The sequence below is a fragment of the Zonotrichia leucophrys genome, chromosome 6 (genome assembly GCF_028769735.1).
Source record: "Zonotrichia leucophrys gambelii isolate GWCS_2022_RI chromosome 6, RI_Zleu_2.0, whole genome shotgun sequence".
NCBI lineage: Eukaryota > Metazoa > Chordata > Aves > Passeriformes > Passerellidae > Zonotrichia > Zonotrichia leucophrys.
In genome coordinates this window covers 25,938,056-25,960,408 of record NC_088176.1, presented here as the reverse complement: position 1 = coordinate 25,960,408, position 22,353 = coordinate 25,938,056, and the positions used below count along the sequence as shown (strand labels likewise).

The 22,353-nt window shown below is 41.3% G+C and overlaps 1 protein-coding gene and 1 long non-coding RNA gene across 8 annotated transcripts in view; both read right to left on the bottom strand.

The window, feature by feature from the left end:
• The window catches only part of CDHR1 (cadherin related family member 1), a 57,751-nt gene extending 45,933 nt beyond the window's left edge, over window positions 1–11,818 (bottom strand). For 3 of the 7 annotated variants that reach the window (XM_064717195.1, XM_064717200.1, XM_064717201.1), the window contains exons 1-3: window positions 11,223–11,818; window positions 5,946–6,067; window positions 2,769–2,826 (exon numbers count right to left, since the gene is read on the bottom strand). In XM_064717195.1, coding sequence (XP_064573265.1) covers window positions 2,769–2,787 — 19 coding nt within the window. In that variant the 5' untranslated portion in view covers window positions 2,788–2,826; window positions 5,946–6,067; window positions 11,223–11,818. Of the gene's footprint in view, window positions 1–2,768; window positions 2,827–3,444; window positions 3,511–5,945; window positions 6,068–8,778; window positions 8,978–10,922 lie in introns of those variants that run through there. The other 4 variants (XM_064717197.1, XM_064717198.1, XM_064717196.1 and 1 more) reach the window with 4 other exon arrangements.
• Window positions 11,819–12,474: 656 nt separating this feature from the next.
• Window positions 12,475–18,243, bottom strand: LOC135449899 (uncharacterized). The gene is made up of 3 exons (XR_010440886.1): window positions 18,070–18,243; window positions 15,640–15,702; window positions 12,475–13,087 (listed from the first exon to the last, which is right to left on the bottom strand). It is a non-coding gene; the product is annotated as an uncharacterized LOC135449899 (long non-coding RNA).
• Between the last annotated feature and the right edge of the window lie 4,110 nt (window positions 18,244–22,353).

Genomic DNA, 22,353 nt, shown 5'->3' with positions numbered 1-22,353 from the left:
CCAAATGCTGGAGGGGGCCATGGGAGAGGCCTTTGCTGCAGGGCTGTGCTGCTCCCGTGCTGTGGACAGGGCTTGTGGGCACCTGCAGAGCCCCTGGGAACCACAGTGCTGCTGGCAGGACACCTCTGCTGCAGGACAGGTCAGGTCAGCTGTAAGGCTCTCCAAAGGAGAAAAGCAAAACTCTCGGGCCAATATTAACAAAACTCATCACCCATAATGGAATTTACCAGAAAATGGTGCAGGGAGCAAAAGAAGGCTGCACATGGATGAGACAAATTAATGAAGACTGGGTTCACTGATGACTAACAAATGTGATGACACAGATGCAAACCCTGGCTCAGTACAGCACTACATTACCACCTGCCAGAAGCTCAGAAGTTTAACCAGGGAAAGTCTCTTTGGCATCTTGATCTCTTTCTGACCATCTCCTATGGGATCAGGCCTTTGTTCTGGCTCTGTATGATTATATTTGTAGAGAACTATTTACAAAAGCTCCATGTTGAACCAATCTGTGACTGCAGCAGTAGCCTGTAAAGCTCAGAGAAACCTGCAGCAGGCAACTATGAAAAACAAATGTATTTTTAGTGCATTTAAATTCAGGATATGGTGATCCAAAGCTGAAAACTGTGTGGGAGCAGATACACATATAGAAGATGGATATAAATTTAGTCCCTGTTGTAGATTTAATCATCCCACCTCTGTCAAAAATAGTATTAAACCACTGACAAAATCACAGAAATAGATCTGCATGGTGCCCAAAAAAAAATATAAATAGCACCTAAATGTCTTCTCATCTGCCTCCTCAACCCAGAACTAACAACATGGTTTTTTTTCTACAGAGAATTCTCCTAGAACAAGTGATGGAGAGCTCTTGTCAAAGTTAATAGCTGTCTGTTCCCCTGGTTTCATCCCCTGGGGATCTGAATCTCTAGGGCCTGCATCTCCAAGGAAGCAAAATGCCTCCCTCCTGAATTTCAATGAGTTTGAGCTCTTAATCCCCTTACAGTTTGGAAACCTAGCTAATGTGTGTCCATGCACAGTCAGAGCCATATCTAACACAGCAACATTCAATAGAGTTGTTTTTTCTGTCAGAAAACATACTTTGATCAAAACCAACACAGCTCATGGATCCAGGCTTATTTTGATGACTTTTCTCCTTTGGAAGAAAAGGGGCAGGAAGGGGTTTCAGGAAACCAGTACCTTCTGTCTCAATATTTTTGGGAATGGTAGGGTCCCTCTTTCTATGTAAAAGAAACTTGCTATTTCGTACATCTTTAGCATATCAAGTCGCAAGAAACATAGAAGAAAAATGAAATATACCCACCTGATCTGGACCAACTGGTTTCCCAGTGTTTTGTTTACTATTCAGTACAAAAAACATCCAAAAAATATTCCAATATCTTCAGAACAGAATTTTGGGTGACGGATTAGCAATATTTACTGGAGCTTGTTAGACAACCTGAATTTTTATACAATAGAAGTTTAAATGTTGAAGGATGCTGCAGTGATGCAGTGGATATTTTTCAGCCTTCTTGCCTCTGAGCACAGCTGGGGTGTACTGGGGTGTACACCTGCATGGTTGTAGAGCTGCTGGATTGTGCACTGAGAAGCCCCTGGGATGCCCTGAGCCATGGATGCTTTTCTTCCCCCAACACAAAGCTACTTCCCAACATTAAACCAGATCATGGCTGGGACAGGGGCCAGACACAAAACCAGCCACATGCAAGGCCAGCTCCTACCCTGTTAACTCTCATCTCTTTGAGCATCTTGGAAAATCCTGGGCCCCACTATGTTCACTATTTTTAGCCCTAAAACTTAAGCCTAAGACTAGTAATACTCCTCCATTAAATATGGATGACAAGAAAGGAGCTTTCACCACCACCAAGAGCTGCACTTTTTTTGTTTACACAACCCTGAATGGGGGATTTGTGGGTCCCACAAAGACAGCTGCTCTTGAGCCCAGGCCAAAGCGCAGCTTAAAATGTTGGCCAGACTAGAACTGGCAGCAGATGCCAACATAAAACAGCACCTAAACTTCCCCAAGAGCGCAGCCCCTCCCACAGCACAGCACTGCCACCAGGAGCATTGCCTGGTCACAGCTGAGGGAGGGAGTGCCCTGCTGTGCCACTGAATCCCAGCTGGCACCGCTGCCACCTGTGCTGGCAGCCTGAGCAGAGGGCTCTGACTGAGCTGGCACAGAGGGAAATTGGGAAATTACTCTTTCCACATCGTGGGTGGCCCTTCCACCTCAGGGCAATCACATTAGAGCTGCCCACCTGGGGAGTGCCTGCTTGGCATATAAATGGGAGGCTTTCATGAGTTGCATTTTGATCAACTTTTGGATGCTCATGGGCATTTGTAATTTAAAAATCGTGAGAAAAAGAAAATGAAAGAAATAACAGATATTATTTTCCACTGTCCTGCATTGCTTTTTTAGCTACTATGTACTGTCTTCATATTTCGTGTCTCCATTTTCCTGTGTTCTATGCTCTGGACAGGTATTGATAAGTAATAAAGTTCACACTCATATAACAATAGTTTAAGCTACTTTTTTTGTATGCTTTTCCTTGAATTTGGGGTCTGTATGACATTAGGCATTACCCTGGAGGGGAGCACTCAGCATTTTTTGTGTGCACATTTGGGCATGTACATTCAACATAGAAAGGGCTGCACCCTTTATGTAAACCACAGCATGTGCAGAACAACACCAAATCACACTGTGGCCTTCTCTTTGTAAATCACAAGCTAAAAGGAGCTGTGGGACTTACCACTGATACCTGGAGGCATTAGGTACAGCACAGCTCACTCAGAATTCCTCATGCAATTCTGCAAAGGAGAGAAGTGGAGCTTCAATCAAATTTTCTCAAAACTCTCTCTGTTCTCACATCTTTGAAAGTGATTGGGAAGTTCTTTTTCAGCTTGAAAACAAAGGAAGGGGCCATGACATAAACCATAGGTAAGACAGACACCCTAACAGCCCTGGCCCCAGCTGGGCTGTCCCTTGCACACCAAAGGGTCAGTTCAGTAGCAAGTCCCACAGCATGGTGTGAGCAAGAATTGTCTCAGCTGATCTCCAAACACCTTAGGAGCAGCAGGACATGCTGAGGTGAGGTAAATGTAATGATCACACTTGCTGCCTGGGTGTTTGCTGCCTGGCTGGCACCTGGGAAGGGTCGGAGCACTCTAAACTGAGACAAGTTAAGCACACAGCTCCCACCACAAACCAAACAAAACACTCTTGCCTGCCCAAATAACATTATTTCTCCTCCTAAAAATCTCCCTGCAAAGGACTGAGAGGTGACTTGTACTGGAGCATATCATCACTGTCCACCAACTTCCATTAATACAGAATACAGATGGTGCTGGAAATCCAGGAACAGCTATTGATTACATTTCAGATGACTGGTTTTGGTAGTGAAGCATTTTACACAACCCAGATTTTACCTTTTCATAGCACAGCACCATGCCTTCTGTCTGATTGCTGGGAGAAGCCATAGGAACTGAGGAATCTGCAAGAAACTGGGCCAGTTTGTTGGCTGGAGAGAAAAGACTAAAGTCCCTCAGACACTTTCAAGTTCCATCTCTACATTTTGAATTACCAGCTGTGAGAGAGAAACAGACTTGCAATAGGTCAAACATTACTCAGTAGGAACTACAAAAGACAATCAGTTCTATGTTTTAGTGGTTAAATCTAATCAGAGACATGTGCTTGAACCTTTGGCCATTATCACTAAGCTTTGATCCCCTCCAGTTGCCAGAACAAATATGCCACCTCCTAAATGAGAGTTTATACATCTCTCCACAGCCCACTCTCATCACTTAGGATAGGCAAATTTGTTAAAATGACATGGAAGTTTTAGCAGTCGTGACACATTAAAATGCAAACAAATAAGCACCTCTTTCTTCCTCTCACTTCTATTTTCTTGCTATTAATTGAATGGATTTAACATTCTAAAAGGAAAATGAGCTCATTGTTACAGTTCTGACACATGGGAGTTTTCATATCTAGCACAGTCAGTCTTAAAATAATCAGCTCAAGATCATTAAATTCACATAAAAGTAATCAAAAGATACTGATGTGATCATGACTGACCTTGGTTAAGTTTATATGACTCTCTTAGTTCAGTAATTCCAGGCTGAAAGTGACACTGTACTGTTTGGTTTAAGGAATTTATTGAACAACATGAGTTGTAACTCAGCTCTCTACAGATCCTTTTTTATATTGCAGCTCCACTAAGCAACTATGCTAAACCCCAGCATAGTGCAGGAGAAAGGTGAAACCTGGGTAGTACCCAAGAATGGTTTGTGTTGGAAGGAACCTTTAAAGCTCATCTTGTCCAAAGCCCTGCAATGAGAAAGGACATCTTCAACTAGATCAGGTTGCTCCTGAATGTTTCCAGGGACAGGGCATCTACAGCTTCTCAGGGCAGCCTGTGCCAGCATTTCACCACCCACATCAGAAAAAACATCATGAAAAAGACTTTGTAACTCAACTGATTGAGGAAGATATACCCACAGAGCAGAAGAAGGAAAACATTCCCAATTTTTGGAAAGAAAAACCAAGATTTAGAGAGGTGACTACAAGCATTATATCAACCTGAACCCCACCTATTTTAGGTAACAAGAACAGGAACACTCAGCTATGATGTTCTTATGTCCCAAGGAATTAAGAAATTACAATGTCAGGAAAACAGAGGGAGAGCAAACACCAAATATCTACCAGTTTTAGCATTTCCACAGTGGTCTTAAAACAGACAACAAAGTGCTTTGCCAGCAAAGTGTGGTGGGCATTTTTTCCACACAGGTAAAGAGATGCTACTTTCATCCCATCAGAAAAAAATGCTAGCCTACACACCAAAAATCTCAGAGCATTTCCCTGCATGATTTATCATGAGTTATTGTCATTCACTGTGGGTGGCAGCAGAGGTTTGGGGAATTCCTGGGAAAAAGAAGTAACTTCATCTCAGATACAGCTTCTCCTGGCTTTAGTCTGCCAAAAAGTGTTTTATAGCATTTGCAAAAAGGTGCTGCAGGTAACTGAGAAAAGGGTAACATTTTCTGCAGCTGCTAAGTAATTAAAGTTTCTGCTATCCATTTTGCTAGCTTAGAGGCTTTTAAAGACCACTGCAAAATCCATTTACAATTCAGTGACTTTGCTTCTTTGGAGCTACGAATCACTCTCCTCATTTTCTTTTGACAGGGGTGGAAAATGAACAAATAGTCCCTAGAATATCCAGGTATATTTAGATAGCCTACATTCACTCCAGCAGCATGATCTGTGATGGATGTGGTGCTGTGGAGCATGACACAGATCTGTGTGAAGGATGCCATTTAGCAGCAGACAGGCAGTCCAAGTTATTTATGAAAGAACTAGTATTGTTCATTGTTTTGCCTCTAAAAATTATACATATAACTCAGAGTTGGGGTGTGAATAATGAATAAATCAAGATTTTATAGTTTACTCAGTGTGGCTGAGAAAAATAACGAGACTTGTTTGGGCAGAGCAAAGAAGCACTCGTGTTCTCCCCATAAATCTCCTGGCTGGTGTGCATGCCCTGGGCATCCCTGTGTGGATGTCCTGCTTACCAGACTGTAACAGGACTTGCTGAAGCAGGGGATGTATGAAAATGAAACATGCTCCTTTCACTGCCATGTGTGACCAGACTCAGCTGTTCAGTGCTGGAATGGCACGAATGCAATGACTGCAGGCGAACCAAAGCCCTCACTAGAGATCAGCTCTGAGCCACATCAGCACTTTGGCCACAGGGATGAAATGCAGCCCCTGCATTTTACTCAGGTAAATAAATAAATGTATGACACTGTGACTGCAGGTGGCTCTTCCTGTGATCTCTCTTGGCAATGCAGAGATGTACATTAAACCATTCTCAAAAGAGGATCCCACAAGTCAGCAACTCTCACACTGGACTAAGTGACCAGGTACTTGCCTTGTTAGGGTATGGAGATCCCACTGGCCAGGGCATCCACCAGCCTTTGCCTTGGATTGCTGTGTCCAGAGGAAACCTGAGCATCCAGGCAGCCTTATACCAAAGCAGTGCTTGTCCTTAACCTAGAAAACAAGATGTGTGTCAACAAATTTTCTATTACAAGAATATTAAATACTCAGCTTTGAAGTAATTTACCTCCAAACCACATGGGACTATTGCTCTATTCTCACTTATATTTTCCATCAACAATCTACTCTTTGCCTGAAGAAATCTCTACAGTCAAATCAATCAAATCTCTACCGTTCTCAAATCAAATAGTTTAACCTGGTGAGAGCCCAAAGATTGTCTCCTCATTCCTACTAGTTCCACCTGTGACCACTGTGCTCTCACCATCTCCTCCCACAATTTCTAGTACTTTATCTCAAAATGCTCTAATTAACTGCCTTTTTTTTTAACAATCTATCAATAAGATAAATCAAGTGAACTACATAGCAAGAATCTCAACAATAGGTGTTAAGTTGAAGAATGAATAAAATATCTGGGAAAAGACTTTCACATCTGCTAACTAAGATTACACAGTCCAAAGAATGCTGAAATACAAATTAAATGACAGAAAAATCCCTTCTCATTCTGTGGCTCTAAGATGATTACACGGGGCCTTGAAACAGAGATGTTCAAATCCTGTAAGTGTCCCTGGCACAAAATTAGTGTCTGAAAGCAAAAATGGCAATGCAGCCCCATTTTACAACATATTTTTTGAAAATATACACTCCAGTCAGTCTCATGAACAGACTGGAATTTAATGGAGACAAATTAATGGAGTTCAGCACCTGTGGAAATTCAGACCACAGAATTTCTTTGAGATCCCACATAGACAAAGAAAGGGTGAGGGATCATTGTGCCAAGAGGCAAAATATTAATTTTCTATCAATGAGAACTGACAAGGAGGAAAACTTGACATGTTTAGGAACAAAAGAAAGCATGGAAAGAATGTTGAGGAAGGAAATAGAAATTCTGTTCAAAAGACAGGAAAAAGTGCAAAGTACATTTTATAATAGAATTATGAAGAGTAGATTGACTTTACTGCTCAGACTCAAGAATCTGTTTTAAAAACTGCTGAGTCCTGACTTTAATGGAAATTTAAGAGGAGTTCCTTTCAAAGATTATCAAAGGTGGAACTTATGAGGTTAAGGTCAAGACACACAGAGTGCTTTCTCTCTTTTCATCAACCGCGCTCCTGAAGATGTGTGCAGAATAAAGCAGCAGTATTGGTACATATTTAACTAAGCAAAAGGAAAATGCTGAATTGTTTAACCTTGGTACACTCAAACAACATCAAGATAAGAGCTTAGTGACAATTGCCATCATTTATGGTTTCCCAAGGAACGGAAGTTAACAACTGGAAAGCCACAGAGTCAAAAAGACTGCTTTAAAGAAGGACTTGAAGACACTGCTGCATTATCTCAGCTCATACAGAGCCTTGTTTTTAACCACCTCACTGTTTCTCTGATAGCATTCATAAACAGATGGACTTCTTCACACTTCTTTTTTTTTTTTTTCCTGATGAAAACATCTTCCTATACAGGCATATTGATCCCTTGGGGAGAAATCTGTGATGGAAATAGGTTTTAACATTGCTCAGTGAACAGCCCACACAACTGGCACTGACTGGGACACACAGGGTTCTGGGACAATGCAAACAGGAAGCTCTGTGTGGAGGACCTACCTAGCAAAGACAGCATTTTCCAGTGCACCTCAGTTTTGGGAGACAATTTGAAGCATGTGCTACAGTGATTTGCTTTTCAGAGACCAGGCAAACCCCAAAGGATGCCTGAGGAATATGTCTTTTGGCCCCATGAGGTTGGCATCAGTGTTGAAGACCAAACATGACAAAACCCAGCAGAAAAGCACTCTTCTTCACTGATCAAAGCAGCACTTTGCTTGTCAGGAGCTTGAGGGGAAACCCTGTTGCAGTTTGGCTTTTGCACTCAGAGTTCCTTTAGCCAGGATGCAGCCATTGCTGTGACCACCACCCATCACAAATGGAGTGCACAGCAATGCAGTTAAATGATTCTGTGTTGCAGCAGACGTTGCAGGTGAGATGGCCACAACACAGAGAGTAACACCACACCATTTCGGAAAGCTTCAACCCATACACAGTAACACCACACCGCTTCAAAAGGCTTCAAGCATTGCCTTTCTTGCTTTTTAGCCCAACCTTTTACACCTTCATGTTGATGCCCTGCCCCTGTGTGCCCTCTGTTCCCTGTGTGGTAGGTCAGTGCCCCTGGGCACTCCACGGCTCATTGCTGTCAATGCTGCTCACAGCTGTGCCCACTGGGCTCCCACAGCCCCACTTCAATCACCACAAACTGTGTGCCTACATGTACAGGTGCCTGGTGGGCAGTTAACAAACAAGCTTTTTGTGTGGTGGAACCTTTGAATGCTGGGGCTCCAATGCCTCCTAGACCAGGTGCAGATCATCAGCCCTGAGTGCCTGTGCTGTATGAGCAGCTGGGAGCAATCAGCTCTTAGAGGAACATCCCAGATACAGCCTGAGTGTCTGGGAAAAACCGGGCCTGGTGCGAGAGCTTCTTGGGAGAACTGTGATATGGGAAACATACATGTATATGAAAATTCAGAATTTTAGAAGCATATAATGTACTTTGGTGGGTGGAGGAAAACAGAAATATATATAGCCTATTTAACAAATTTGCAAAAGTACAGAACACAGTTTGTTACAGAAATGTAACCTGCTAGGTAGAGACAACTTGTAACAGAACATATAAGAATTTAGTTGCTAGGTAAAGGCCATAAAGATAAGCAAACTTACTAAAGCAAGACTCAGGCATTGTTGAAATCCATAAAGCAGAACCTTTTGCTTAAGGAGCCAGCAAGAACCATGCTCCTGGTTTTGGCCAGGACAAACTGACATGAGAGAAAGCCAAATCTCCACTGCACCTGCCCAGAAGAAAGGGTCAAGCAGTGAACATTGAGGAAGATAATGTTACTTCATCAAAGATGCCCACCCACAGCCACCAAAGACTCTGGGCAGGGAGGTGTGAGCTTAGGGGATTCAATGTGTATTTAAACCCAAAATCTGACCAGGTACACCTGTCTTTGGTGGAAATATCCCCCATGCATGCCAGCTGGACTAAAATACACCTGCAACATTATTCCTGCTGGAATAAAATATACCTGCTTTACAATTTTAATTGTAAATTCCTTATTCCACAAATCAGCTGAGGTTGTTGTGGCTGTGAGGCTGCAGAAGCCAGACCAGTCACGTTCACGTGAGGATTGCTGACAGGCACACAGTGACCTGATTTCTCTGATAACGTGTTCAGAGCTGACCAGATGGCATTGTAAGGTGCTTATCCTATAGGAAATCTGTCCTTAGCTCCCTTGTGGAGCATCAGCCTGGAAACATGGGCTTAAATCCCTCACACTTAAAGACATTCCCAGTCAGTACATCTGAAACACACGAACAGATGTTGGCACAAAGGTTGAATGACAACGTGAACAAATCCACATCCTGAACTCTTCTAGCAGAGATCCAATACTGAGACACTGAAAACAGGAATAATTCCTGGGAATTCCTTCTGTTCTGAAAGCCTTGCTCTAAGATGAGAAGACAAAGCATAATGGAACAGTTTTATGTTCAAAAGCATAGATTATCCAGTGGCTGCTGTGTTTTAATACTGAAGGCTACTGGGAACCACAGGCACATGTGGATTGGAACCAACATCCTTGCTCCTGCCATTAGGGAGCTCTCCTTGCTCCCCAACAGCAATTAGCTGCTTATATCTAATGACAACTGAAGTAAAGAAGACTGTCTAAGTGGGTTTTCCCCTCAATATGCAAGAGGGACAAAAGAGATAAGCTTTGGATAAATTCTCCTCAGAAAAAGCTTTTGGTAAAAAGTGCACATGCATCTGACCTGCCTCCACAATGTGACAACATTTTCCTAAAACTAGTTAGTGATAACTTTGGACCAAACAGAATCAGGCACCAGATCCTCAGACTTGATCCAATGAACACTGAAGCCACCAATGAGTCTTCTACTCAGTTTTGGCAAGAGTTAGCCATGTATCTACACAGGAAATATCCTTCTGCTTTTATATTCCAGCTGAGTTTATTGTTTGAGATGAGACTATTCATGGAGGAGTGCAGTTTTCCTTGGCAAATAGGATCACAAGAAGTAGCCCCTGTAGTCCACACTTTAGATAAGCAGAACTTGTCTAGAGACAAAATCCTGAATTCCTTGAGGATACCTGGGCTCTTGCATCAGTTGTGAGCCAGTCAGGAGAGCTGAAGAGCCAACATCAAGAGCCCCCATTACACCTTTTGGGATAACATTTTGTACAAAAAACCATATTCTTATTTTTCCTACTACCCACTTAAAAAAAGAGATCCCAGAACTTTTCTCTGAACCAACAGTCCCTGTCAGGAGAGATCATTTCTTCTGTGCTCCTGACAATTCACAGTCATAATGCCAAATAAAACAGACTGATTTGGTGTTAGCTGGTGGTATTAAGTTGTAAACAAAGTGAGGAGACACATGGCTCACTTAATTGACAAGGTCAGACCAGGATTCAACATCTGTTCTGTCAGGCACTTCAGAAACATCTTTATTGCAACTTAAGGGCTGTGCAATTTTCTTGCTTGACAGCCGACTGCACACAAAAACACAAGACACAAAAAATACATTTGTCAGCTTGGACAAGATAAATTTACTTTATATAAGCATACAGCTTGTGTATTTTGAAAAGCCACTGAGCAAATATGTTTCTCTTTGGTAATGCCAGACAAATACATGTAGAAGTGAAAGGAAAATAAAGAGGAAGAACAGATGCCTGTAAGTGAAACCATGATCAGATGGTAGCTCTGTTGTACCACATGGGGAAATGGCCTGGTACATAAGAGTCAAACTCTGCTGAGGAATTACTTTCAAGAGAATAAACAACATTCTGATACCTCTATATGAAGCAACAAAGCATTTGGGCAGCAGTCACAATCCATGCTGAAATTATTTGGATGTTCTGCCCAGCCAAGGCCAGGACTTCAGACAAGCAACATCTTTAGCTGGAATAGCCCCCAACCAGGGATTGAGGCCAGCCTGGGAAACTTAGTGAGTAAAAATACTAAAGTACATTAAATTATATGCTGGGATCTCTCCAGAGATCCAGAGTTGTCACAGCACATGCTGCAGTCAAGACAGCCACCATACAATTTCAGAAGGCTTTAGGCATTCACCCACACGCAGGAACACCTTACCACAGCAGAAGGCCTCAGGTGTCTGCCCACACACAGTAACACCACTCCACTTCAGAAAGCTGCAAGCATCTGCCCCTCTGGTTCTTTATCCCAGCCTTTTATCCCCTCCCGCTGATGCATTGCACCTGTGTGCCCTCTGCTCCCTTTGGTGGTGGGTCAGTGCCCCTGGGCACTCCCTGGCTCATTGCTGTCAGTGCTGCTCCCCTGCTGCTCACAGCTGTGCCCACTGGGGATGAGGCTCTGCCACAGCCCCACTCCCAGTCACCACAAACCGTGTGCCTGCACAGAGTATTTCTGTAAGAATTGTGTTAATGGTCTCTGGGGCTTCTGATTTTCTTATAAGAGGGAACATTTTGCTTAGAGGAGGGTTGGAGAGTTTGGAGCATGCTGTTTGGAGGGTGTAAGGCAAAGAGGAAAATCTTGGAGCATTTTTCAGATGTAAAAGAAAAGGGCTAAACTCATATTAGAGAACAGAATCTTCAGACCTGTTAGTGAAACTCTATACAGAGCTGTAAACACTTGGCCATATTTTACAGAGAAAAATCCTGCTGCAAACAATACCAAAAATGGCTTTTACATTTAGTTGTCATTTATATTCTACAGATTCTTTCTGCAAGCTCCACAAAACAATAGAGATAAAATATGTTGGCCCCCTCACCAGCAACCAAGCAATGAAACACAGTTCCTTCACCAACCTCCTGATTCAGAGGTCTTGCAAGGAAGACTGGCAGTTGCTTTATCCTTGATATAAAAAAATGCTATGTATGGTCAGGCATTCAAAAATAGGAAGCTGAGTGTCAGATCTACCTACTCTGAAAACCAATAGGAAAATAAAGTAATAGCAAGCACACAAAAGAGCCAGAAATAGGTTCAATTGCTCAGTACAATAGAAACATTCTCAGTAAGAGCAGACCCTGAGCAAGTGCCCATAAACCTGACCTTTTGGAATTGCATTTGCCTGTGTGAGTTACAACAGACCTCTGACTGTTCCCATTCAACTCCCCCAAATTGTGAAGGGCACCGAAACCATTTCTATCATACTGACAATTATGTTAAGAGAAAGAGTAGTACTATGAGTACTGACAGAAAAATTACTATTTGCAATCTGCAATTTACCCAGCAGCAAAGGTTTCTACTCCTCCTCATATTCACTAGAAGGAGAACTGAATTTATGAACAAGCAAGTAATTCAGTTTTAAGGACTCTCCCCCAGGCAGAGAAATAGCAGCAATGCAGAGGACAGTTAGAAAAGGACAGAAGATACACAGCTAAAGTATCAGCGGGTGCTTCAGTTTCTCTGTTATTCAGCCCTTTGGTATTATTCTTAGCATTTATTTCATGCTCCAGTAAGCTTTGTTTATTGAGGTGATCACACAACTCTGCTGTCTTGAAAGAACAGCTGCCTTCTGGCTTTAGAGGAACAGATGAAATCTGATTAGGTTTAATATCTTTCCAGTATGCTCTTCAATAACCACCTGATGACACTCTTAAGGAAGTTAAAACCAGGCCACTTTGATTTTAAAGTCAGATTTAGCCCCCTCAGAAGACATATTGAAAAGCTTACTTGAATCTGGCTCATCACCATTATTTTAATAACATGCTTATCTAGTTTCTCAGCCCTTTGTATATGATGAGATTTTTATCATTTGTAGAAATTTACTTCCAAGTGGATTACTAGCACTTGGAAGGAGGGTCTTCAGGATAGTGAAGCACTGTTGGTTGTGCATGTCGGCAGATGCTTTTCCCCCTCCTCTCAGTCTGCTTATTTCAGCTGTGGAAGTGGTCCAGAAAACACTCCATGGTCTCGCGGACGACAAGGCTTGCACGGTTTCCTTGCTTCCACTGGAGTACCTTTAAAACCTATAGCTGTAAAACAAACATGAAAAACAGAGAAAATTGAGAGATTTGTTTAATTGGGATTTAATTTTAATATCTGAAATTCAGCCATGTTTGTGTGGGAAGGCTTAGATTAGCAGCAATCTGAAAATAAACAGGGATGTGATGGCAATTTTTTCTTTCTTTTCATTAGGTTGCTGGAGGTCACTGACTCTCAGCAGCCTATTTTCCCTAGTGAGGATGCTCAATCACTGCAAGTTTGCTGCTGCTGGAAGTTTCCATAGTTAGGTGAAGGTCTTCATAGACACAGGATGGTGCTACTGTCTGTCTAGAGCTTGAATTCTGCAATTGACACATTAAACAGTGTCTTCCCCTTACTATCATCACATTCTCCCTGTTTCCTGGTCAGAAGCCATAGACTGACATTGGCTTGAAGCATTTGCTTTCTGGGACAGCAATTGTTTCTGATGGAATGACAACATTGTAGGAAATCAGTGGTTTTGCTTCAAGAGAAGCAGCCAGTGTGGTTATATATGGTTATACACAACCCTCTCCTCAAGCCACACTGAGCTGGTCTGCCAGTGGCTTTGCAGCTTGCCCATGGCAATTGCCCAGCACAAAGAACAGTGCAGAGCAAGGCTGAAAAACAGTCCCTGTGCTTTGCCTGCAGACTATAAAGCAAGTAATATCCCCCTAAAAAGACAGCACAAGTTACCCAGAAATCTCATAGCAACAATACAAAACAAAGCCAACATCGTACAATTCCAGTCAAGAACCACACATTAAAACAGAAGAATTCAGCTTTGGGCAGTTGCTGCATTAGGCCCAAGCTTTTACAGTTGCCTCTCAATAAGAGTAGAAACCAATTCATATCAAGCATTTTGATACAAGCAGATATGAGGAAGTCATTTGCAGCAAAAAGATGCACCTTATACAGAAGCAAATAAACAACAATCCCTGACCTATAAAAGGTTTGGCTTCAGGTAAAGACAGGAGATGATTACAGTAAGCATGTTGGAATGCTCTGAGAACCAGGGCAGAGTGTAATGGGACAAGCAAAGATCCTAAAGTATTACTGTGTTTGCAGCAGAGGAAAGCATTTCAGATTCCCTCTGTAGGAGATCTCTGTGGTGAATTTACAGATTTTACTGGAGTGCTTCCTTTGAACTCCTTTCTGCCCCTCAGCACGATACCTTCCATTGCTCTGTGAGACCAGCATCACTGGACTTCATGTCCAGGAAACAGCGGTCTGCTTTCAAAGGAACATTTTCTTTGCAAGCACTTTTAGCAGAGAGTTTTCATGTAAAAAAGCTTGAAATGTTGCATAAAAAAGTTTGAAATACGCCCGATTTTGTCAGATAGAAAGTACTCAGATTGAATAGTAAGAGCTGTGCTGACCACATGAAGTCTCAGTAATGTGGAAAGGGCACTGGATCAGGCAGGGAGCAGCAGATGCAATCCAGCTCAGGCCAGGAGTGACAGAAGCCACATCTGTGCCTCTGGCATTGCACATCCCCCCAGGCCTTGTGGGCCAGCTGGGAACCTGCTATTGCTCAAGTCCCCAGTTCCTACTACACCTGCTGATTAAATGAGGAGCCCCAGACAGCTATAAACCTCTGACCCATAATAATTCTGCAATTTGTTCACTGCTCCTGGTACCAATGGAACTCTGCCTATAAAACAGAGCCCATGATTCAGCCCTGGGAGACTGGGCAGGAAGGAAAGACTCCAGTTAAAGGAAAACTGTAGAGTAACACAAAGATTTTTAGATCATCTAAGCTATCTAAATATGAAAAGTAATCAAGCATTTAAGATATTTTATCAGCTAGAATGAATTTGTTCAGAACTTCAAATTAGTGCTTTTATGATTAAAAGATTAGAAATAGGAAGTAAACTATTTTAGATCTAATTCTTTAGAGTTTAACAGAAGTTATCAGCTAGACATTATCTTGAAATGAAAAACATTAAGATTTAAGATACTAAGATTCTAAAGAGCATACTAATCCTTTTATCCTAGACTTGTTAATGGTTTGGCTTTTTTTCCACTGGGGCCTCACTGAAACCATAGATATTATGTACTTTTACTTGCATGGTCTTTAGATGCACCTATTTAGAACAAATTCAGTCTCAGCTAATTCACGTTCCTGGTGAAGGCTGTGGGTTCAAAAATTGGATTTTTGGGAATTTACAGAACCACACTTTGGTTGATCTCTCAAAACATAAAGATGAATGCAGCCATAGATGAATGGTGATGGAATATAGCAGGGCAAAGCCAGGATTGTATTTCACTTCTGTTCTTATCAATGAGGGACACTGACACTCAGACTTGATCATATTTCTCTTGATTGTTTTATACTATGGGCATTAAATGGGTTCTAATATGTTCTAATCTTATTTCTTCCCAATCCAAACACTCAGTAAGTTTCCTAAAAAAAAAGAGAACAAGTTCTCAGTGATCCAATGAAGCTAATATTTACCTGTATGGAAAATTATGTGAAGTTTGCAGATGGAAAAAAACAGAGTGCTGTGATTTCTCTCTTATGATTACCTAATTTATATAATGAAACTGTAAACCTTTTTACCTTTATGTGGATTTTTGTTGACTTTGGATGATTTTGAACAGCAGCGTCTTCTCATCTTCTGACCTAAGGGTGAAAAGTAATACATTATCAGTGGAGACGGGTAATGCAAATAACTGTCCACATACAATAAACGTGTCAGACTTCACAGACATTTTCCTTACTGTATTTACCACTGAAATCCTTGTGTAGAGGGATCTGTAAAACAAAGGATTATCATGACTGATTTTTAGATCTCTGCACAGCTTTGTCCCTAGTGTGGAACAGGAACTTATTTGCTCTTTTCTGTCGTTACTCATAGATGCATCAGATACACATTGTAAAGATTTCTTTATCCTTCAAAATGTCACACTGGCAGGCAACTCAATTACACCACTTTATGAAAATAGAAAAAATTACCAACAGGAAAAAAGAGCATCTCAGTGTCCAGATGCACCGGAGTGTAGAATAAACTGCTTTGGATGGGCAAAGCCACTGAAATATTCCATCCCACCACACCCAAATAAGTGCGCTGCTGACTGCAGTTGACCACAGTGCTGGTCACAATAAAGGGGGAAAAAATGGTTTACTCTGGAGTTGGGGGGGGGGGGGAGCAGAAAGGACAGAGACAGATGATTTCTCATCAACAAAATCTAATATATGGTCAATGTTTCTGGAAATCACTGAGGCACACTTTACAGCCAAGGCTGGTGATGGAACCTGAGTTATCTTACCACCATAATTTAGTTCTGATGTAACAGAAGAATGGTTTAACATGCCAAGTACATTTATTGCACACCCAGACACTTTTGCTTCGACATCAGTGCTTACAGATAAGGAACAGTGTCCTTTGCACGTTTCCTCCCCACCTTCTGACTCATGAAAGCGTGAGTCATGTACATCAACAGGAAGGAAATGCTACTATGGGAACAGCAGGTATTCATTTGGGTTTTATTGATATGGCCATCTCCTGTCCTCCCTGGGCAGGTTTCCTTTATGTTCCTGAAGACACTTTAGAAAGTCTTCAACTGCCCTTGCACTGTTCCTAAAGTTTTTCTCAAGGGTTATGGAAAAACCTGAATAAAAAGAAGCAAAAAAGGCAAAGAGAGCAGAAGGGCTTCAGCTACCACTGCTCTGGCAAATAGCTCTACCAGCACAGACACCAGGAAATGATAAAACTGGGCAGCTGACTTAACCAATTAGAAAAACAGCTTTCACATGTTTCTCTATACTCATATTTACACATAAAGCAATTCTTAGAAGGTTTCTAGAAAATATCAAGCATGGCAAGTCTACTGTTCTTGGCCTTTGGACACTTAACTTATTTATCTCACATTTACTCTTCACATCTGCTATAAAATACACATTGTAAAAATCATGGTGAGTCTCAGAGATTCACAATATCAAACCTCAAGTCTGCACAGGTAACTCTAGATTGCACCTCTCAATTTAAAAATGCTACTGAACAGTCCTTCTGCAAATGCACAATGACATCTGCAGAGATGTGGCTATAGACAGATGGAAAATCCTCTGTTCTCAGGATTTTAATTGCTCCGTGAATTTTGAATACTGCAAAATGGTAACTAAGTGCCTCAAGATACTGCAGATGAAGTGTGGATTATCAGCGGTAAGAAAAACCCTACCAAAAAAAAAAAAAAAAAAAAAAAAGGAAAACAAAGTTTAGACTGATTGAAGATCAGAAGCATTACCAAAGAACAGTTTCACTGTTCTATAAAGAAGTTATTATATACTCTGTTAACCTCACTGATTCATGTTCCCTTATTTCATATGGGTAGAAGCTTTTTCCATTAACACATTTCCCACTACTGACAAAATTATACTATTTTTACATTGGTGGATGGTTAGTTATCTACTGGGAAAATATAATAGGAAGTATTTTCAGAAGAGCAGAATTCAGAATACAGATTAAGGTAAAAGTTAATCATGCTGTGCAACAGGCTATAGCAGAGGAAACACTACTGTACAAACCAAAGCACTGATATGCTACCACATTCTGCAGTCTAAGACCTTTTCTAAGTTCAATCCTCCTTTTCATTGTTTGTTTCTGTTTGTTTCCTTTAATTAAAATCAACATAGCAAAGAAGCATTTTATATAAAAAAAGGAAAGAGAGGAAAAGAGAAAGCTGTGGTAGAAGACTATTATACTTTACCTTCTGCAGAAAAGACATTGAGGCACAAAAGACAGAGAAACAAAAAACCACAAATTGCCCAGAGCTTCATCCTTCCAACGAGACGTTTCCGAGCACGCTGAAGGTGCGTCTTGCTCTCCCCCAGCACAACCTCAGCTTTTTATAAGATAGAGTCAAAGGAAGATTATGTTCAGAATGGGTGGGGAGTTGGCCTTTTATTGCACCTCAGCGCATGAAAAAAACCAGCACTTCCTATTTCAAGGAGCAATTTACTCAGAATGAGGCAGCATAGAGAGTTCCTTACCAGTTACACAGGTAAGGAGCTGTGAAGATTAAAGTACACAGGGATGTTCTGAGGCAGAATCCTTGTCCTGTGCTACACAGCAGCCTCTCCAGAGGACCTGGTGTGCTCCTCTGCATGCTTGGAAAGGGAGAGAGTACAGCAGAACTGAATCTGTATGGACAGTGATTGGGGCTTGAAAAGGCAAACCAAACCCAGGGTGTGTTAATCAAAGCAATTGCCAGTCTGTTGTTATCATAATTAACAAGACAGCTGGTTAAGCAGCAGATTTCTGAGTTTATTATTAACATCTCAGTTTCTGTTATATCTGGATAATTAAGTTGTGAAGATTCCAGCTAACAGTTAAGATTAAGAAGTCATCAAATTCAACAGGGTGTACTTAAAAAAAAAAGTCCTTCAAGGAGGGATCAACTATAGAGCTGTGTCACTTTAAACAGGCAAAAAGTTCAGCTTTGAGAGCATTCATACTCCCAGCTTAATCTGGTAAGATTTGGGTCTCTAACAACAGAATGTGTTAAAAGCCATGTAGCCTTAAAAGGTGGGAGCAGTATCTGCAAGCCACCCAGACTTGGAATTACAGCAGGAGAGAAGGCTTCACTCTGGTGCACAAATATTGCTCCCAGCCCCAGTTTTAAAGGTTTCCCGTTTCAGGTTTGGGATTTGGCTTGTTTCTTGCATTCATCAGCAGCCTTCCAAATTGGGTCACCCTTTTACCCACCAAATTTAAACCCAAACGCTTATTTCTGCAGTCCTACCTAGCAATATCCATAGATGGTGAAGATTGCTAATACCTGACAGCCTTTTTTGATTGCCAAGGCCAGCATTACCAAGGTGCAGGAATCAAATCACTAACAAAACTTGCTAGAAGATAGAATTACCTTCAAAGTGCTTTATGAAAGCCCTGCCTCACACTGGTACACCTTGTTCAGCCTGTAGTAAGGCTGTTAGTTCACCTAAGTCAGGAGGGACTTCTACAGTTCAGTTGATGCAGAGGAAGATGAATGACAACAATGTTGTTATGATCTCAGACTTCTTTTGACTATTGAAACATATAGGTGTGAGTCCTCATTTTGTACTTTTAAAGTCAACACTTCTGCTGGTCAAGACTGAATCAAATAACATAAATCTTAACACAAATTAAGCATGTAAAATGGAGCCAGTCAGCCTTCTCACGAAGGTTTGCAGAAAATCTGAAATGTAAATAAGGCACAAGAAAGAGTTAGTAGGAGAGTAATTTTTCTGCAACATTCAATCAATCTGTCTGAGTAGTAGTAGCACTGAAGCAAGGATTTCACTTGGTGACTACACTATTTTATCTCCATTATACTTTCTGAGAAAGTTCCAGACAAGCTCATGTACTGAGGAAAGTGAGTGAATGGCTGTGTGGGGCTCAGTTGCCAGCTGGGGTTAAACCACATACTCAAACAATTTTTCATGTATTTTTAGCCTTAACTAGAACCATCACCATCTCTTTTTGTGTGCATGATAAGAAATAAAAAGTGAATACAGAAAAGTAACCAGGTAAGATGGGAGATGACTTGCAGAACAGAACCTCATCTCATGATGGCTATTGACACTTCCAACTTGTTCATGAAAACAAAAAGTGCTGCCAAAAGCACTACCTCAAAACCCCCCATCTTTCTTTTGAAATATTTACAACATAATATTGGGCAATGCAAGTTATGTACAAAGACTTGTTTTTCTAAGCATACATCACTGCACTGTGACGTTACCAATCACCCCAAGCAAGAAAACAGCATGTGCTCCCTGAAGGCCCCACTTGTTTTCTGCGTGGAAGAGGCAGGCTGCTACTTGGTCTCTGTTACAATCCAAGCCTTCCAGCTACCATGAGAGGAAATGAGGCAAACCTGTACAGTCATCACTGCACTCCCAAAAGCCCCTGAGAGGGGTTTGATAGGAAAAAGAACAAGTGCCCATTTTTTCAAGGACAGCATCTGTTTCAGGAGTTTGTCCTGTCTTACTGTCAGGCTGCTCTAGGAACGCAAACAGAAAACCTGAAACTTTCTATAACTAAAATACTGTGTGAATTTATCAAAATAACTTATTGGGGTGAGGATATTGTAATTTATTTATTTTCACCAATTGAGAGGTCTAGTTGCAAACCTTGAGAGATTCTTTTGAATAGGTAATGGGGCCCATGCAGTATACTTTGCTTAGCAGTTTTGAGAAGAAACATAGCTGAGGAAGACGTTTTTCCTCCTAAACTGAATACTTTTAGAAGAAATTCCTGTGCTTTTTATCTTAAATTTCAGGCTGCAAAATTGATCACTGCTGTGGTTAAACCCTTTAATTCTTAGTGCCCTGTTTCATATGTGTCTATAAATGTTAATATTACAGGAAAAGTTAAGCAAACTGAAAAGGGAAGACTAGAAGCAATTACCTAGCATAATCTTTAGACTTGCCCTGAGACAAAAGTATTTACCATATAAGGTTATGGACTGTACAAAATAATGAGACAGAATTGTGTCAAGGGAGTGGCTGGAGACAGGAGAGGGAATAAAACCAGAGATTAATAAATAATCTCTGCTAACCTTTGTCCTTAGGGTCTGTCAGCTGGAAGTCTGAAGCATCTGTGTGATAATCTGCCGTAGGACATGAATTTTATGAAATGAGCAGCAGCTGCTGTTCATCTTTCCAGTTGAAAAAAAGGTTGAAATTGAGTGCAGAGGTATTTCTGAATCATCCAGGGAAATAAGGGATGCATCCTGAGATTTGCATTATGTTCCCATTAATACCTGGTGTTCAAAAGGCACATAGGATGTCTCTCAAAGTCTTAAAGAAAGTATTTTGATTTCTTACTCTTAAATTAAGGCGTGATCCAGTCTCCTTTTGCGCTTGCCAAAACTCCTAAATTTGCAATCTTTATAGAGTCATTATTTCTGGAAGTGGTATGTTATTATAAGATTCACTAATATTTTTTAAAGGTCATGCCATTCTAAGAAGAATCTGCATTTTGTGTATGAAAATTTCTTCTAACCAGGTTGAAACAGCTGTTTGTGACATAAGGAGAATAACACAGTTGGAGCAAATGGTCTTGTTAAATTTAGAGTGAAATGAAACTAACTTCTGAGCTGTGAGAAGGCAGGAAACATTAAGAACTTGAAGGATGCAAAGTTAATTTAATTCAACCTAGACCACTTATGGTGGGTGAACCAACACAGTTATCCAGGAGCATGTGCTGCTCTGTTTTTGAAGGAGGGAACATAGTGTAGAAATTGAAGGCTGCAGTAGCAGTCACTGTATGAGAAGCGGTAATGACAACATGTGGAACATACTAACTACACTAAGATCAGAATGAAGAGCAAGACTGAGGTTATAATTTTCCTAGCAGTTTATGGTGATAAACACCTTGAAGACTGTCCTGGAACAGGGTTTATAGCATCTTTGACAAAGCTGTTTCAATGAATGTCCTGCCACTCGTCACACTGTGGCTGCAAGTAAAGCCTCTGCAGAGCTGCCAGCTGGCATGTGAATCTCATGTGTGCTGTTCAGGGTGTCCAGGCTCTGTGTGCTCACCCCATTCTCTTCACAGGTCACTGTCCTAGATAGTTCTATTAAAATGGAACTTGCAGCTGTTTTTATTTTGCTTGGTTTTAACTTTCCTCCTGCTGGGAATGTGACAAATGTGAAAAAACAGATGTTTTCCCTTTCCCCCTGCTTAGTTCATGTGTTCTCTCTCTAGTTTTTCAAGCCTTAGATGTGGTTTATCTGGTTGCTGTAGGCTTCTAAACAGCATAATGAAATGAGGCAAGGGTTCAGGCCATAAAAATTTACATGAAGTGCACGCTCATTGTGCTATGTGTGATGGAAATATTTCTTTGTGGTAGCTCAGTCTTCTAGTTCAGGCAAGACGTGATTAAAGAGACTGTTTTTGACAGGTAACCTGCCAGAGCTCACACTTCCATGATGGTGTGATGAGAGGAGCTGTGTAACCTTCTCATTATGGAGGCAGATCTGTCCCCACTGCATGTTACTTCTCCCAAAGTAGGGAAAAAACAGGGACCCAAGCAGGGAAGATTATCCCTCTTGCCACTTACCATGGCTGTAAGGATGTGTCCTTGTTTCAGTCAGCACTTTCTTTGTTTTTCAGAAAGATGATAGAAGAATATGAAGTCTATCTGGTATTCTGTACAAAGTAACTAGTCCAGCTGCCCAATGCTTAATTCCAGAAAACTTGGTAAGAGGAAGTGGTACAATGACAGATGTCTGGGCAGGCATCTCACTCTTCTTCCTCCTGAATAGACAAGATGTTTACTTCAGCTGGCA